The sequence below is a fragment of the Aotus nancymaae genome, unplaced genomic scaffold (assembly GCF_030222135.1).
Source record: "Aotus nancymaae isolate 86718 unplaced genomic scaffold, 86718_ANA_hifiasm-v0.15.2.pri h1tg000033l, whole genome shotgun sequence".
In the NCBI taxonomy this organism is placed as follows: Eukaryota; Metazoa; Chordata; class Mammalia; order Primates; family Aotidae; genus Aotus; species Aotus nancymaae.
This window is the reverse complement of record NW_026988447.1, coordinates 63,242,017-63,261,433: the sequence shown is the minus strand read 5'-3', so window position 1 is coordinate 63,261,433 and position 19,417 is coordinate 63,242,017. Positions and strand designations below refer to the sequence as shown.

At 34.9% G+C, this 19,417-nt stretch overlaps 1 protein-coding gene across 5 annotated transcripts in view; it reads left to right on the top strand.

The window, feature by feature from the left end:
• Positions 1–426: 426 nt before the first annotated feature.
• The window catches only part of BANK1 (B cell scaffold protein with ankyrin repeats 1), a 301,537-nt gene continuing 282,546 nt past the window's right edge, over positions 427–19,417 (top strand). For 3 of the 5 annotated variants that reach the window (XM_012436540.3, XM_012436541.3, XM_012436539.3), the window contains exon 1: positions 427–545. In XM_012436540.3, coding sequence (XP_012291963.2) covers positions 476–545 — 70 coding nt within the window. In that variant the 5' untranslated portion in view covers positions 427–475. Of the gene's footprint in view, positions 546–2,179; positions 2,196–19,417 lie in introns of those variants that run through there. The other 2 variants (XM_012436542.3, XM_012436543.3) reach the window with 2 other exon arrangements.

Below are 19,417 nucleotides of genomic sequence, written 5' to 3'. Positions count from 1 at the left end.
ATAAAATATTTTTAAAATTACAATATTATCTGTATCTTCATTTCTATATCCATGTATCTATCATCTGTGTATCTACCCATCCATCTATCTAATTATTCCCTCTTTCCACCAAACGTTCACTTCTGGTATCCCTACGTCTGCCTGGAAGTGGGGGCAGTATGGAACACCTAGAAAGGGACAGGAAGAGCTACAGTAAGGGCGGCCTAAATAGGTCCTAGGTGAAAAGGTGAGGAAGGAAACAGGAGCAGAAGTGTTATAAGAAACCAAGGCAGCCTTTTGAAAAGGAATGCAAAAGCAGGCCCCGATCAGTTTCACTTCCTCTGGGCGCCAAGCAGAGCGGAGCCCCGGCCTTGCGGGCAGGAGCCCTGGGGCTGCGTTTCCTGAGACCTGGCCGCAGCCGCCCCGGGTGGCAAGCGGGCTGGGGAGAGCCGATTGCCGAAGGAAGAGAGAAGAGTCCTCGGCTTCAGCCGCCACGATGCTGCCTGCAGCGCCAGGCAGGGGGCTTGAGAGCCCGGACCAGGCCCCCTGCGGCCCAGCGCCCCCAGGTGGGTAGTCGCGCGTTTGGACGGGCTTGATGTGGAGACCCGGACGGCCACGGGGTTCTGCGGAGACCGCGGGCCAGCGCCAGACAACTCCTGCACTCGGGCACGGAGGCCAGGGCGTCCCTGAGACAGGGCTTCCCCTTTTCATCCTGCCGCGGGGCAGCCCAGAGGGTTCTGTCCCTGACTTCTCTGAGGGGCATCTGGAAGCCACGAAGAGGGAGCGCGTTTTGAGTTCTGGCCAGCGGGCCACCCTCAGTGTCTGCAACTTCTGAGGAGCTGGAATTTTACCGAGCACCAAGGACAGGGTCCTGTCGTTTCTAAACTCACTTTGCAACCTGTTTAAAAGCAATGTGTGTGTTTTAAAATTATACATAATCATTTTCAACCTTATATAAACACAGCAAAACCGCCCATCTGTAGCATCACCCATTTAGCTGCCAGGTCTGACAAAACCCAGCCTGGTGAAGTGGTAGCGTGGACTGTAACTGCCCGGCTTCTCGGGCAGGTGGCTTTGCAGAGAAGCTCTCCCAACACCACCTCCCTACTCCACTCACTTTACTAACTTGGTCAAAGGAAAACAGTCAACTTGGTTGCAGAAGTAGATGTACATTTTCAAATGGATGTGAAAGCAGTTTTATTTAGTTCTTTTTGAAGTATTTCAAAAGTATTTGCAAATTACATAGTGATATAACAATGTTGTTTTTAAAATTTAAAAAGCTTCACTTAGGTATTAATATTACTGGAGTGTTCGTGGTGAGAAATGGAACAAGAAAATATATTCTGAGTGAAATTCTCTTAATTTGCTGAATAGAAATAAATTTCTCATAGTTTTCCAGAATTTTTTAGGTAATGTAATTTTGGTTTTAGCTATTTCTGTTGGCTAGTGCATTTTTACCTAAATAAACTTTAGGGATTGCTTTATGGAATAAGTTAAATAAGAAGTATATTTGTGTCAACGAAAAATGACAGGAAAGGTTTAGAGCACGTGATGTCTTAATATATTAATATTTTAACTATTGCACGTTGACATTCTTGAAAACTGTGGCTCTGCTGCTCTGCTGTAAATAGACCAACCGTGTCTTTCAAACTTTGAGCAGATTACCTCTTTTGTAATTTCAGTCTAACAATTTTGTTAGAGAATGGGATATAGTTTGTTTCAAACTTCTAGATTGAGCAGTTTAGGCAGAAAATGGTTTTTATTTCACTTGATACCAAGCAATATTTTAAGGCACTTGCCATTGCAAATAATGCAAGAGCCATGTGAATCAATATTTGTAGCATTTCAATTATTCTTGTTCCTCCCATGCATTTCCCCCACCCCCCATCTCCGTGGGTCCTTCTCTATACAGTATTTATCACTTGCTTCAGTTACTTCCTTTTCTAACAACGAGTTGTCTTTTGACATTATCCCATGCCCATATTCTTGATATGAGTAATCGTCTAGCTTTTATTAATCCAGTATTTTTTTTTTAATGGCGAGCTCCCTCTTTCTGTCTCTGTCCCCCCACCTCTCTCTCTCTGGTCTCTCCCTCTCTCTGTCTGTCTGCTTTGTGCATGCTTCTCCACAACAGCAAAGAGTATCTTAATATGGCACATTGGGAGTCAATTGGTCCAACTGCCTCATTTAGAGAAGAGAACACTGAGATCCAGAGTGTGAGTTGCTCATGATTTCATAACTAGTAACTATATGAAGATCACTCATTCATTACTTACAAACTTTTATTCCCCCCTCAAGAGTCACGTATAATAATAAGAGTGTAAAATGGTAAATGCTGTTTCCTGCCTAGGAAGATAAATTTCTAGAAGTAGATAGAATGTACTACTGGACAGCGTTAGTGTATATTGCCATCAGAGATTTATTAACTGTTGAGTGTCCAACGTGTTTTTTAATGGAAGCAAGAAAAATATAATACCCAGTTCTAAAACAAGGTAAAAATGATGCACAATGGGTGAAAATTCTACTTAGCATGTATTTTCTGGTTTGTATTTAACTAGATATTGCTTAGCAATGTCCAAAAGAGAGATTATTCTTGTTTTGTTCTAAAATTAACGATTTTTAAAATTTAATTTTAACTGCTATTTTCATTAGGGAGTGATTATTTATTAAAGCACAGATTTTTCTCCACCCCATATATATATTTTTAATTTTTATTTATATAATTTGATGCATCTGATGAAAGTTCAATAACTAATTTGCTAAGAACAGAAAGCATGAAAGGGTGGGACTAGCATTTAGACTGTCTCACCTTATGCTGGATGCATAGTTTGTGAGGAACGTGATTTGTCTAGATCTCTCCCCTCTAGCTTGAAGTTCTTAAAGATTTGAAGCTTTTTGCTTTGACTGCAATCTTCCAACATAGTCAATGTCCTATATTTGTTCCACTAAGGAAATAACCTTTATCTGAAAGTTGTTTTGGGGATTAAATGAGAAAATGCAGGTGAAGTCCTTTTCAGGTCTCATAACAAATAGTAATTGCCTTATACATGCTAGTTGTTATATTAATTCTTAGGTCATTGATCAATAGTGTCATATTTGCTTATACAAGGGTGAGAGTTCTTATTGAAAAACTGCCTTGTACTGATTGCCTCATACTGACTTGGGGACAACTTAATGGATGAAGCAATCAAGCTCCCACATAAAAAAAAAATTAGGAGGTACGGCTTCTTGTCTAAAGATACTGCCATATCCTTGGGGATATAATGTGGTTAATAGTTCTGAGAGGAGAAAAAAAGAAATTTGTAATGGGAAGAATTAAGGATAGGTTGATTAAAAGTGCATTAAACTAGAGAAGTTGCAGGAAAGAATAAAGAAGGAATTTAATAGGACAAAATGTGAGCAGGCTGCATTTTTTCGTATCTCAGAGTACCAGTTATGACTCAGTTTACATAATATACAGATATATTTAAAAAAATAAGCAGCAAACAGAAAAATTGCAGAATACTTCAACTTAGAAGAAGAAGAATCTATTTTACCAAAATAATTACCTCAGGGTTAAAACAAAATTCTAATCTAAAATGAGGAACATCATTACTGACAAAAGAAATCACATGTTTTAAGAGTTTAAATGGTTGTTGCTTAATCGCTTAAGTTACATTTACTAATCTATTGCTTTCTTCATAGAATATAGAGTATTTTAGAATAATTTTGGAGATAGCTATGAAATAATAGAAAGAGCAACATTTCATTAATTATTATTTAAAAAGTAAGTTATTATTTGGCCTTGTGATTCTTTCCTGTTTTAAATATAAAGAATGGTATCTAAGTTTTAGTGCAAATACTGAAATAGTCCAGGTCATGAAAATATCAGATATCATATGTAATTATACCCCTCCAGTAATTATTTTTCAGTCAGTGAAAAATAATGAGCCCTTTAGACATTTACCCCTGAATTGAAATCTCTTTGTTATTTCTAAGTGTTCTGCAATGAAGTAATCCAGAAAGATGACTTTCCTCTGTAATCATGAAGAGTAATCAATGCTTGTGATCTTTAACAAGATTTCCTTTATATTTAGTTTATTAAAATATGTTTTTATGTTTTATCATACTGTGTGTCATATCTCTGTTTCTTTTAAGTGTCTCTGCCATTTTCCTGTATTATTAATACCCACTGCTTTGTTTTTCTATGTGTTCCACGTTGTAAAGACACGCTGGAAAGTGTAAGAACAGTCCCTGACTTGGAATTCCATTTACTATATGCCTCATTTTTTTGATCTGATACATGCTGAGAACAAAGCTTTGCCCTTTGGTCAGGAACAATATTCTCATTCCTTTTTAGTTACAGGATCATGTCTAAATTTCAGAGGCATAATATGGTGTCAAGACTACTTGAAATTTTGGCCTTCTTGTAATAGCTTCTGTTTATTGTGTTTCTACTTTGAATTCATATGAAATGGGAATCATACTAGTTGATAAGTAAGGGTGTCAGAAGAGTAGTGTCTACTCTGGACAAGAAGTCCTATTGTTCAGTATAGTTATATGAAAATATTTAATAATTCACCATGTTCTTGCATCTATAAAAGCTTTTCTAAACTGTTAAAGGTGACATTTTTAAGTCACCATGTTTTTTTCCTGGGATGGGGGAGGGAGAAACACAAAGGGCATGATTCTGTAAGATCATTGAAATGGCAGTTGTAGAATATTTCTTGTTACTATCTGAAGAATCTCTAAGATTACACATTTTCTGTTGATCACATTTATTTAGAGTTAATATATTGATACGGTTTAAAATATTGGGAGATGAATGTGTTTTTAGTACAGTTAGTAAGTATTAGCTCACTATTGTAAAAAGTGAGTGAGATAAAATTGAGGCAAAATCTACTCTGGTTTCAATTAATGCGATAATTTCCTTAATCCTCTCATAGTTTCCCAATAAAAGCTTAGAACTTTCACCACTTTAAGTACTTATTTGTAGGTCAGAGACCTTTCCTTTATCATGTCCTATAGACCCTCAGCCATGTAAATCAAGTAGAACAATGACAGTCATTCAGATTCCCAGAAACAGTCAGCTGTGCCAAGAAAAGGCACATGATGCAAGCCAGACAACTGGTTGCTTAATGGCCAGTGCCACGTGTTGTGGGACTTACACAGATTTGTGAGATCTGTCTAAGAACAAGCCACATATCTTGTCTGTATAAGCCACAAAGTCCTTTTGTCTTATTAAACAAAAGAATAAAAGATTCTTGTCAGTAGAAGACAGATAAAAGATGAGATGATTTCCAATGGAAGATCCAATATACAGTGTAAGATTGAGATGGATAAACAGAAAGAAGCTGTGATGAGAGAACTGAGGAGACTGAAAGACAAAGGGAGTGGTCTCAATTTCTGACTTTCTGGTTACAGAGCAGCTGCACTTGTTTTTCTGGTCTTATCTGTCCATGAAATTACTTATAGTATCCTTATAATTATCTTCTCCTTACATGAGCTACTTTGAGTGGATTTCTCTTTTTGGGAGGAAAAAATGTTTGGGCTAGTGTGCCTTTATTTCTCAAAAACTGCCACTTCTGTTCCTATCACCTTCTCTTTTAGAAAGTTGTCGTTATTGTTAAAATGAGTCTGCTACATATCTTCCACTGAAAATTAAACAGTCTGAGACTTAAGTCTATTCCTTTCATGCGCTAGGAACAGAGTATGAGTAAGTCTGGTGGTCCTGCAGATGAGCACATCTAGAGTGTCCTGGCTTTATTAGTGAAATTTGAAGAAAGTCCATGCATTTATTTTTAGGTTTTCTAACTTAAATCCCTAGAGCTGGAGAGAAAATAATTCACTCAAAGGTTGATATTACAAGAATTACACACCATTAAAAGGTTTAGAGCTTCGAATTTTGTAGCCATAAATTTATAACAACATTTTCCCATGTTTTGTTAACAGGATATTTTTACTTACCTGAATATTTTATAGGATACTATTTCTGGCAAAATTTAAAAATATATTTAAATTGAGGCATACATTAGTGAAATAATGGTTGAGGCATTTATCTTAGTAAATGTCACAAAACATATTAGTAAAAGAGGAAGCTGAGATATAAAACTAGGGATCATCTTCAACGCCCCCTGGCATATGAAGAAATAATGGCACCATGAACAGGCCATTATGAAAACTTTATATACAATCTCATTGCATTAATATCAGTATGAAGCAATACAAGCACTGTGTATTAGAGATTAGTCTTTTACCAACATATTTTTCTGCAATGGAGCAATGGAGTAGAAAGTATAGTATCTCCATTAAGTTATACATGGTATGTTATTAATGTTCACCTTTGAAGACAAGAATTCAGTGTGCTTTTGCTAAACTTCTCAGACAGGAACAAATTAATGTTCAACTGTGATCAGTTAAGTCCAATGAGATCAGTGAAGGAATGAGACACAGAATGACAAAAAGTTTTCAAGATGTGACAAGGTTACACTCACAATGTTATTATAATGAGTGAGGAGAAGAATCTGAAAAGTAAATCCAAACCTAATTGCATAAATTTGTGCAAAAATTCCCCAAGTATAATGAGGAGCTCTTGAAGAGTTTTTAATGAGGGACGGCATGATTAGATTTGTGTTAGAAGGTCACATGAGCTGCTATTGATACAATTATTTGGAAAAGGGCAGTGATGGAAGTTGGCGAACAATTAGGGGTTTGCAACCAGTGAAAATACAGGGAGAAGTGGACGGATTTATTAAGAACTATGACTTGCATACCTCTTGTGATATAGGAGATTTGAAGTCTGAAGGGGAAAGAAATGTAAAGAATGATGCCTAGGGTTGTGGTCTGTAAACCTGGGAGGATCATGAATGTGTCATTTACTCCACTGGAAAGGATTGAAGGAGCAAGAGGACACCGGGAGGGCATGAGAGAACATTATTTCAATTTCAGATCTGTTACATTTGAGGAGCATGAGAAATAGTCGTTAAGATATCAAGTAAGCAGTTAGATATTAGGATCTGGATGTCAGAAAGGGGGTTCACGCTGGAGATACAAAATTAAGAAAAATGTTGTATTTAAAACTCCAACAATAAATAGGATAACATAGAAAAGATGACTTGGGATAGAGATCTGTGGAAAGCAAACAGTTCAGTGTCGGTAGAGAAGGAGGAGTTGTTCCATATGACTGGGGAGAGGCTAAAGAGAAAAGAAGGAAAACAAAAATATAGTGACAAGAATTCAAAAATAGAAAGTTTCAGGAAGGTAAAAATAGTGAACTGGACCAAATTCTTTTGATAGGTCAGGCAAATTGAAGACTGAAATTTAGCCAATAGATTTGGCATCATGAAACTTATACATAACCTTAGAGAGAAGTAAGTAGCTTTAATAAAGGGGATAAGAGCTGAATGTGAATGAGTGGAAGAAGGTAAGGTGGTGGAGGCCATCGAGATTCCCTTTAGAAACATGGCTGTCTGAGAAGCAGCTGGAGATACGGTGTCAAGGAAAGGGCTTTACTTTCATTATTGCTTTATGATCAGTGTCACTGAACCAATTTCATTGTTCTCGAAAGCTGATGGCATCACACCAAAGGGGGATTTTTCTGCTATGAAAACTTTTAGAGAAGAGCTCCATGAATTCCATTAGTAATACATTTTAATATGTTTGATCTTAATGGAGAATAAACAGCTGATACTTCTTTCTGTGAAAACATTGGTACAGTGTTAAATTATTCCTTAGCTTTACTTTCTACATATCATCCCTTCCTTTTTTATCCAAATTGGAATCCATTCATTTTCATTAAAATCCTGTCTTTGCGTTTGCTTTGACTCCTTGATCCATCTATTTTACTGTCACAACTACTTGATAAAGCTCTATCCCTGAATAAGTCTTTCTAGCTCTATTCTTCCTGTCTGAATCCAAGAGACTGACTATTGCTAGATACAAACACATTCAAACAGGTTGATAATATATATTCAGTCAATTCTTGTTACATGTTGTTTCATACAAAATTTTTCTTAAAATTTTTTTTTGTTTTTTTTTTGAGACGGAATCTCACTCTTGTCACCCAGCCTGGAGTACAATGGTACAATCTCAGCTCACTACAACCTCTGCTTCCTGAGTTCAAGCAATTCTCCTGCCTCAGCCTCCCAAATAGCTGGGAATACAGGTGCCTGCCAACACGCCCAGCTAATTTTTGTATTTTCAGTAGTAGAGATGGGATTTCACCATTTTAGCCAGGTTGGTCTCAAACTCCTGACCTCAGGTGATCTGCCTGTCTCGGCCTCCCAAAGTGCAGACGTTTCTGTCATGTCAGATTGCTATAATCTTATATGTTTTCTATATTCTGATGGGCAAAAACTGTTTCCTTTGCTACCTAAGACTGTAGCCACTAGACATGTGGCTGTTGAGAAATTAAAATATTTCTGGTTCAAATTGTGATGTGCTATAAATGTAAAATACACACCAGTTTTCAAAGACTCAGCACAAAAAGTAGAATATAAAATCTCTAAAGAATTTTTATGTTAAGTGCATGTTAAGAGGATACTACTTTGAATTTATTTGATGAAATAAAATTAGTATTATTATAATTTACTTTTTATTTATTACAATATGGTTGCTAAAAATATTAAAACTACATATGTGCCTTGCATTTGTGATTTGAATTAAATTTTCTGTTGGATAGCAATGCTCTCAGCTTTCAGAAAAAAATTCCAATGAAATAGAGATTTTATTTCTCTCTCATGGCATATTGTTGAATATATATTATCAGATTACTCTCATAAGAATATGAGCAAAGTTCACAATTCCTCCAGCAGTTTACAGAGAACCTCTGTGTATTCATGCTCACCACACAAGGCATTTTCGTAGTGATAGTTTGCTATTATTTTAATTAGCATTTAACTCTTGAAATTCAGCCATTTTCATATATTTCTTTGGCATTTCGGTTTCTTCTGTGTGATACATATTCACACCATTTAGTCATGTTTCTCTTGTGCTTTTTGTCTTAAAAACTTGTGACACCATATTGCATATTTAAAATTTAAACTTTGTTTTATGGATCACAAATATTTTTCTTAATTTGTCACTTATTTGTTAAATAATTTTGATTGTTATGTTTACTGCTATTGAACATTTTTTAACACTCATTGTGTCAAATATACTTTTCTTTCATAGCTTCTGTTTCTTATCTTGGCTGAAGACACCAGTGCATCCCTCTCGAAGTCCAGCCTCCTGTGTGTCTGCCTGCCAGGGTCTTGGGGGTCTTTATAGGCACAGAATGAGAGTGTGGCAGGCTAGGGTAATCTTGGGAAATGCAATATTTGCGCAGGAAAACAAAAATGCCTGTCCTTACGTAGGTCCATGGGCACAGGCCTGTGGGTAGAGCCCTAGCCAGGGAGCACACCCTCCTCGCCCAGCACTTCCCTTCCTGCTTTCTGTATCACTTAAAGGGACCACACCCTTCCCAGTACTTCCCTCCTGTCTTAATGATTTTGGTGATGATGGCATTTCTAATATCATCATACAGGTAAAAGAGTAATAGTTGATATAGTTCTATGAATAAAGCTTCAGTGACATATTCAGAATTGCCTAAATGATGCCCAAAGTAATTTATTCTCTATGGGGTATAAATATATACAATGTCTCACCTAGATCTGTGCAGGTCAACAGAAATAGAAAGTTTCCCTTCCACAAATTTCTGTTTTGGAGCAACATATGGGTAATTATGAAACATTTATAATTATGGAAAGAAAACAGGGGCAGCTTTTATACCTTTTATGAGGACTAGTCTGCTAAGAAGTTAGCAGTTATCCCACATTACATTTCTGCTTTCACTTAGGATGTGTTTTGTGTTTGTATGTAGTGATAATCTCTTAGAATCATATTCTGATCTGTCGCAGAAATGATCTAATGGATACTTCACTTAGTGGTTGTAGGACCCTATGTAACTTCATTATAAGGCCTCTGTATACCTCATGTTTTTTCCTTGTGGAAAGATGAAAAATATACTTGGAATAAAATTGGTGCTCTGTAATTGATAATTATGGCTGCTGCCGGGTGAGTAGGTCACTTGTCATGTGGGACGTTGTGAAAGTCAACTCACACTCTTCTTAAACGATAGTCAGTTCCTGAGATATGTGGACGCAGACTTCCAGGGCTTCATTCCTTTACTCTCTGCTGCCCAAACCATGTTCTGTAGCATATACTGTATGTTCTCTGGAAAAACATTTCTGTGGTGAAATATTCTGAATAAGCATATTAGAATATTTCAGTGTGTGAGAGATTTTGCAACTAACAATGTCTGTTCAGTTTCCTCTAACACGTTGTTTCACAGATATTTATTTAACTATCGGATGCATTGTTGTCTCAACATCGATAGAGAAACGGTTTTTTGAACAAATCGTCGTCTCTGTTAAATGGCAACCAGTTCTTGAGAGAATGATTCTTTCAGCCAGAAATTGATAGTACTGCTTTTAGTTATATTTTCTTTAGTATTATGCATACCATAGTGTAAATAAAGTTTTGATCAATTATTGGTGGCCATATTTTCTTTGAGTGAGAGGGAGGGAAACTAATAGGAACAGAAAATCGAGGGGCTATAGTGGGTAAGATGGCATTGGTAGGCTGAGTAGGGCATATGCAGTTTGCTTATTTCTTTAATTCCTTTATGATTAATTCTAGTTATTCAGTTGGGGTGAGTGAGGGTTGTGCTAGTGAAAATAAGAGGAAAATGAGAAAGTGGTTATTAGGGAAAATGATGTGTGTATGAAATGGAAGTAGGAAAGTACATAGAGATTTGTAAATACACTTGACTCTTGAAAACACAGGTTTGAACGTCATGGGTCCACTTATATGTGGATTTTTTTCAATAAATATATTGGAAGTTCTTTGGATATTTGCAGCAATTTGTAAAAGCTTGCTGATGAACTGGATAGCTTAGAAATTTTTTTAAAAATAAGAAAACGTTATGTCATGAATGCATAAAATTATGTCAATACTAGCCTGTTTTATTATTTACTACCTTAAAATATATACAAATATATTATAACAAGTTAACATCTATCAAAACTTAGTCACACAAACACTTACAGACCATACATGTTGTTATTCACATTTAAGAAGAATGTAAACAAATATAAAGATGCAGTATTAAATCATAACTGTATTAAATTAACTGTAGCACATACTGTATTGCTGTAATAATTTTATGGCCGCCTCCTCTTGCTGTTGTAGTGAGATCATGTGTTGGGAGTATCTGCTTAACATGATGTGTGATGACAGTCATCTCTGAGTGAGTAGTTTGTCTGTCTAGTAAATTGCATGTCACAGTATGGAGAGATGTCTCATGGTTCTGTGTGTTTTTCATCTTGTTCAGTGCAATACTATAAAGCTTGAATAATGCCGTGGGACTCATAGGAAGTACCACTAGTGATGCTGGTAGTACTCCCAAGAGAAAGAGAAAAGTCATGACATGACAAGTAAAAGATGATTTGCTTGCTACATACTGTAGATTGAGGTGTGTAGCTGCAGTGGCCCGCCATTTCAAATGGTAGGCAATTCATCCTATAAACAGATGATGTAAACTTACACATCGATAAATGCAGTACAGTATTGTAAATGTGTTTTATCTTATGACTTTCTTAATAACACTTTCTTTTCTCTAGCTTACTTTATTGTAAGAATATAGTGTATCGTACGTATAAAATACACAATATCTATTGATAGGTTGTTTATGTTATTGGTGAAGCTTCTAGTCTGCAGCAGTTGAGTTTTTGAGGAATCAAAAGTTATATGGGGATTTTCAACTGCTCAGGGGTCATTGCCCCAACCCCTGCATTGTTCAAGGGTCAACTGTGTAAGAATATTTTGAATGTGTGTGTTTATGCAGTTAAATAGCACGTGTGCATCTCAACTAATCAAATTATTTTGAAGGTACTTCACGTTAGACTATATAAATCTGCCACCATGTTAATAATCACGTAAACCATGTAAGTGACCTCTCATTTAAATATTGGGATTTCATACATCAACGTATTCCAAAATTAAGAGCAATTTGACTACAGTGCCTGTAAACAGATTTTTTTCATGTTAGAAATGTTTGTCAATGAAACATGTCTGAAGCAAACATATGGGCTGTTAAGAGTCATCCAAGTAAATTATTGTTGAAATATTTTTCACCTAAAGTGACATTAACTTAAATAAATGCAAGTAATTTAGACAAGAATGAATTTTGTGTCTTATAAGTTGACTAACTTAGCAGGACATGTAAAACATAACATTAATATGGCAATAGCTTTATTATTCAAACAGATGCAATGTTCTTTAAAGAAAAGGGTAACCTCTGGCATCAATTCAGTGGATATAAGCACATTAATAGATGCTGGTTGATTAGTTAATATCGAGAGTGACATTATAGAAGCTTATTAAGTATATAAAAAAGGACAAATAATGTTGTAGCCATTTCTGAATGCCACATGTCTGAACAGCCTTAGAGTTCTTATATCCAATCTTAAACTAATACCTGATTGTAGTCATCTTTTGCAAATTCTTTGGTTTGCAGAAGGGCTTCATTTGATTATGAAAATATATTTAAAATTCATGAAGCCATTTACACAAAGATAATTTTAAGATATTTTCCAATATGAAATTAACTTTTAATCTGATAACAGTATGGTTATTTTTGCTAAGATGCCTATGACCTTTTAATATAACTTTGAATATTTAACAAACTATAGTATCTTCTAGGGCAAGTAGAAAAAGTGTCATTAGGGTCTAAATGCAAATGAAATTTAATATCCTCTAAGTATGCCTAGAATATTAATATGTTTTATATTATTTTTCTTTTTCTAAAATAATACATGAACAAAATTATATATAATAAAGACAGCAAAACTAGAAAAAAACTGTCATATACTTCTAGGTTTTTAATACCTTTTATTAGTTTTACTTGTTCAGTTATGTAGCTTTAATATATTTAATATTTGTACATGCTTTAATGTTACATTTTCATGGCTGTTTGGTGAGGTATCATTTTTCAATATTTTAGTTTTGCTCTTGCTCCATATCAATCTATTATACAGTGTTTAAAAACAAAATAGAAATAAAAATCCTCAATGATTTGTTGAATAATGGGATAGATCTTCCTCCATGTAAGGCTATTATTAATCTACAGATGAGTAGTTTTTAATAACATAGAAATACAGTGTACTGAATTTGAAGTTGAATAAGCACAGGTTGAAGGCTTGGCTCTGTCACTAACAGAACTTCACCTTTTGCCAGGTATGCAACCTCTCTGATGCCTAGGAGAGGCAATATTATGTATATTGATACTCACATTAAGTATCCATGAGAATACTTGGTTCATAATACATGGTGCAGAACAGTAATTCAATTAATCTTTCATCTTAACAAAATAACACTTCAGAGATGAAAATAGCTTTTGCTCAGCCTTTGGAATTTAGGATATTCCTTGAGAAAGAGTAAACTAAAGGCCCCATAATCTTATGCAGGGATAATTATCCATCACTCATTTATTCTTCAACCATTTATTCTTGTACTCCTGTGCTCAATTCAGGGGATATACAAAAGGTGGATACTGCCCTCAGGGACTGTATTTAAGTGAAATAAGAACAGAACAAGTTGAACAGCTCTATTTTTTTATCTTTATCTTAACCCAATATCAGATGACTCAAAAACTCTAAGCTTAATAATTCAGCCTTGAGAACTAGTTAGCAAGGACAATCAACAGCTAAGAGTGTTTTCTTTAGCTACCAGAGGTGACTCCTGATGCATAACTGCTATTCCAGAAAATCACCAGTCATTTCAGAAGGCAGTCATGAGTACAGTCCCCTTGGGACTGTGCTTTGCAAATTTCAGTTATTCTCATAAGACCTTCCTCAATTTTTGGTTATTCTACCTGTAATTTTGTACAAGAAAAATTTTTCTTAGACTGACTTTTTTTTTAGCTTTAATTTCATATATTTTGAAGAAGCACTTTATATCACTACCATAAATGAGAAAATCATTACTGCCATAATTAGAAGGCAAATATACAAACATACAGATTGAAAACAAAATGGTGTTGAAAAAATTATAGCTAAGAACAGGTTTTGGGCATAAAGTTCACTCTCTTTGATAGTGTTGAAGTTCATGGGGAACCAGGAGCACCAAACTGAGACATTGTCCTGGAAGTCATCAGGATTGGATAAATATTCTAAAAGAGACTGACTTTTTCCCTCTGTGACTCCCTGTTACTGTGTGGAGATTACATCCCTCCCACTGTTCTCCAAAAGGAGACTTCACTTTCCAGAAAGTTGAAACAAAGTTTTGTTAGCAGCAGGATATTTTATCTTCCTTAATTCTCACAACACCATTCCATAGGTAGTGTTATCCATGTGTTACAAGTGGGAAATCTAGGCACAACGAGGTTCATTATTTGCTTCAGGCCATATAGTCAGTCAGTGATAGTGCTGGATTTTTAAAATTCAAGGCTGAGCACAGTGGTTTATGCCTGTAATCCCAGCACTTTGGGAGGCCAAGGTGGGTGATCACCTGAGGTCAGGAGATCAAGATCAGCCTGACCAACACGGTGAAACGCCCTCTCTACTAAAAATACAAAAAAATTTAGCCGGGTGTTGTGGTGCATGCCTGTAGTCCCAGCTACTTGGGAGGCTGAGGCAGGAGAATCGCTTGAACCCTAGGGGCTGAGGTTGCAGTGAGTGGAGATCACGCCACTGCACTCCAGTCTGGGTGACAGAGCAAGACTCTATCACAAAAAAAATAAAAATTAAAAAAAAAATAAAAATAAAAATAAAAAAATTAGATTAAAAAAAAAATAAAATGCAGGACAGCCTGACTTAAAAGCCTGGCGTCTTAACCACTATATATTTATCTGAAATAAACTCATTTAATTCTCCTGCAAATGTATATTTATACCCATATCGGAAAGATTTTCCTCCCATGTAGGCATTTTTGTTTTTTAAATAAGGTTCTAGTTTTTTGATAAAAAACATGCAATGTAAAATATGATATTGTCACCTGCTAATAGATCAACATAGAGACATTTTTCCAAGGGACAGAACAGACAAGCAAAATTTCCAAATGATAAAAGTAAAAATTTATAGAGTTTTGCTACTTTCAAGGTCCTTGTAGGTGAGTGAAGTAAGAGGAAGTGAAATATCTACAATGGAAGCTAGAAAAATTGTGTCTTTAATGATTATCATTAGGGCATATAAAATAATCAAAGTTGTAATACAGTTGTGATTAATCAGCAGAGTAAACAGAAAATCCACAGAGTAGGAGAAGATATTTTCAAATTATGTGTCTGACAAAGGACTAATATCCAGAATCTCCAAGGAGTTCAAACAAATCAGCAAGAAAAAAAAAATCCCAACAAAAAGTGGGCATAGGACATTAATAGATAATTCTCAAAAGAAGATGTACGAATAGCCAACAAACATATGAAAACTGCTTAACATCACTAATTATCAGGGAAATGCAAATTAAAACCACAATGAGATAATACCTTATTCCTGCAAGAATGGCCATAATTAAAATAAAAAAAATAGATGTTGATGTCAATGTGAAAAGTGAACACTTTTACACCGCTTGTGGGAATTTGAACTAGTACAACCTCTATGGAAAACAATGTGGAGATTCCTTAAAGAACTAAAAGTAGATCTACCATTTGATCCAGCAATCCCACTTCTGGGTATCTACCCAAAGGAAAAGAAGTTGTTATATGAAAAAGATACATGGACATGCATGTTTATAGCAGCACAATTTGCAATTGCAAAAATACGTAACCAACATAAAATGCCCATCAATCAATGAGTGGATAAAGAAAAGGTGATATATATACACCATGGAATACTATTCAGTCATAAAATGGAATGAAATAATGGCTTTTCCAGCAACCTCGATGGAGCTGGAGGCCATTATTCTAAGTGAAGTAACTCAGGAATGGAAAAACATATTTTATGTTCTCACTTATAAATGGGAGCTAAGCTATGAGGATGCAAAGGCATAAGAATGATGGACTTTGGGGGCTCGAGCGGAAGGGTCGGAGGGTGATGAGGGATAAAAGACTACATATTAGGTACAGTGTACACTGCTTGGGTGACAGGTGCACCAAAACCACTACAGAGCTTCACCATGTAACCAAAAACTACCTATTCCCCGCAAAACTACTGAAATAAAAATATGTAAAAAAAATAAAGATACTGTTAAAAATGCATATTACAAAAGCCAGTAATAAAGAGTACTTTAAAAATGGAAAGAATAATTAGCATTTGCCTAATGCTTTGCATTCTTGAAGGAACTTTCAAACTCCCACGAATTGACTTTTAGAAAATTTTTCTAATGTGCCAGTTGCTTTGACTCATGAAAAAATCTAAACAATGATCATTAAGCTACTTAATCAGGGCTAATCTACAAACACTGTGTGAAGAGAAGCAGATACACACATGTATCCATTTTACTTCAAAAGGCTTTAGGAAAGGAAGAGAAGGAACTATAGCTGAAAGCATTGTTCAGATGGTGTGGTAGACAGAACAGTGGTACCTCAAAGATGTCTGTGTCCTAAGCCCCAGACCTGTGAATATGTCATGCTATATGGCAGAGAAGAATTAAGGTTGCAGATAGAATTAAGATTGCTAATCAGCTGACTTTGAGATATGGAGAGTACCATGGATTGTCCAGGTGGGCCCAATTTAGTCACAATGAACTTTATGAGTGAAAGAGGGAGGCAGAAGAGTGAGGACTAGAGAAAGGGCAGCATGAGAAGGACTCGGCACAATATCACCGGCTTGAAGCTGAAGGAATGGGACCACGGGTCAAGAACTGTGGGTAACTGTCAGAAGCTGAAAATGCAAGTAAATATATTCCTTCCTAAGGCCTACATAAAGAATGTAGCCCTGCAAATATCTGGATTTTTGTCAAGTTGAGACCTATTTCAAACTCCTAACTTGCAAAACTGTAAGATAATAACTTGTGTTGCTTTAAATCCACTAACCTTGTGATTAATTTTGTACAGGCGTGTTAGGAAACGTACATATATTTAAATACATGTGGGCTACGCAAAGGCAAAGAGTACCATAAATACTGCAGACAAGACCCTCCTCATTTATACACCATCAGTATAGTTTAAAAAAACAAGAGGTAACCGTGAAGAAATAAACTTTTATCAAATATGAAGAACATATCAATGTTACTCCTAGGTAGTCATCTTTGGCAAGATGTATATTTGTTCATTATTAGAACATCTTTTAGGAGTTCACTGTTTTATTAGCCAAACAAAATAAAAAAGAAAATCCCATTGTTTATTTACAGTCAGTGGTTTTACCAGTTTAATTATTCTTGTCAATAATACTATTGGCTATTGCTGCTATTATAATTCCTGCTAGTACAAATATTTGTTTATTTTATCATTGGCTCATTTTCCGCAAGTGCCAAAGGGAATAAGAAGAGCACAGGATTGTTATGAAGTTAAAGTAAATTAATGCTCATAAAGCATCAGAACATTCATTAGCTTATATTAGGCATTTACTGCATTTTGGTAGCCTTCATTATAGGTATCATCATGATTATTGTCATTTTCACTGCTGTACATATCAATGACAAATGGTCACCAGGTCTTAAACCAGGCATGCAGGCTTCATATTTTATCTCAAGGAATGAGGAATCAGTATCTCCATTACTTCAGGTCAAGCAACTGAAGCTCAGAGTATAGAAAGGCACCCAACTAAAGTTGAAGAGCTTTTAAATGGCAGGGCCAGGACTATTCCTGAAATGTTTTATGAAACTTCTGTAAGTCTGTGTACTAGGTGCTGTGTGCTTCCATTAAATAAGGCCCCATTCCAACCCAAGCCCCCAAACCAAATATTCTAAGAGAGACAGCTTGTTAGATGCACAAGTATTATTCTAACCTTTTAAAAAGATCAGTCATATTATTTTATGGTCCTGTTTTATTTCAGTGTCTTAGATAATGAACCATTTTTAACCCTGGTAGGCAATTTTTAAAAATTAAAAATCTTTAAGGGCAGTAATTGGGCTTTATAATCTTTTATCTCTTAAAATCTGAAAAATTCTTCTTTATAATAATCATTAACTGTTACATAAACATATAAACAAAGATTTAAGTGATTAGGGAATTAATATTTAGGTATTTTATCAACTTTATAATACTTATAAATGATTATGGTAAATTATCTTGTTGAATTTTAAAATACCTAGTCTGGAAATTCCAGTGATGAGTAAGAACTAAAAAATGTTAGGGTAATGAAGATTAGAGTCATATAAGGATAAAGAAAGGTTATTTTATGAAATATGACTGGAAGGAGTATGTTCCAAAGAATAAACTGTATCTTTAATTGTATATATTTTTAAGTGTCTGTTACTGATTTTCAACTTTGATTACAACTATAAACCACATTAACATATAGTAATATCTTCAAGTTCAAGTGGTAAAATGTTAATAATAGTATCTTATTTTTACAAACTCAGATTAAAAATGTATACCTAGGGAAACATTTAATATTTGGATTGCTATTTCTCTATACTATGTTTAAAGGTAAATCAGCAATGAGATTCATTAAATACATTGAATTACTAATATTTAATAAATATAAAACATTTATTTTTATATGTTCTCTACATAGCTCTCTCTTTAAAACATTTATATGATGTAGAGCTTAAGTTTTTGATGACAGTATTCTATATATTTTAATAGGAGAGAAGAAAATATAAAGAATTGGAATATTTCTTCCTGATTCTTCATATTCTAATATCATTTTATAGAGGTTCACATTTTTATTAAAAATATGCATAGATTTTACTATATTGTATAGTAAATGTCAAATATTAATATTGTATGTAAGTGTCAAATATTAATAAAAGCAACCCTGCCAGGAATTTCCAGTGCTTCATTATTTCAGTTCAGAAAAGGGTTTGGTATTCAATTTCATACACAATGTCAGCCATGGACAAAATAATTGAACATTAACTCTTTTAACTTTGGCTTTTGTAAACAAGTTAGTACCTAAATTCTGAACTGTGAATTTTCCTGATGTGACACCTGTGATGTGGGAATAAATAATAGTAAAGCAATCTTTGTAAAAGTTAGTATGAATTTAACAACACTTTCGAAATTGCTTTTGTTTAATCACATATCATATTATAACCCCCCCATCACCATCTATATTATTTTTTATACTTTTAGATAAACATCATAACGTATTTATATACAATATTCACTTCAGAATTGCAATCTAACTTTTAGATGCATATTTTTAAATACTATGTTCTTTGCCTTTAAATAGGTGTTTTGGCCTTCATCTAACAAAAATCACTGGTGAATTAACGTGGATTTGGGGCAAGTTGATGATTTTAGTGAATTTAATAAATCACATGTGTTTGGTTCCTTAATAAATAATATTTGAGCTATTTCAATTTCTTTTCTTCAAAG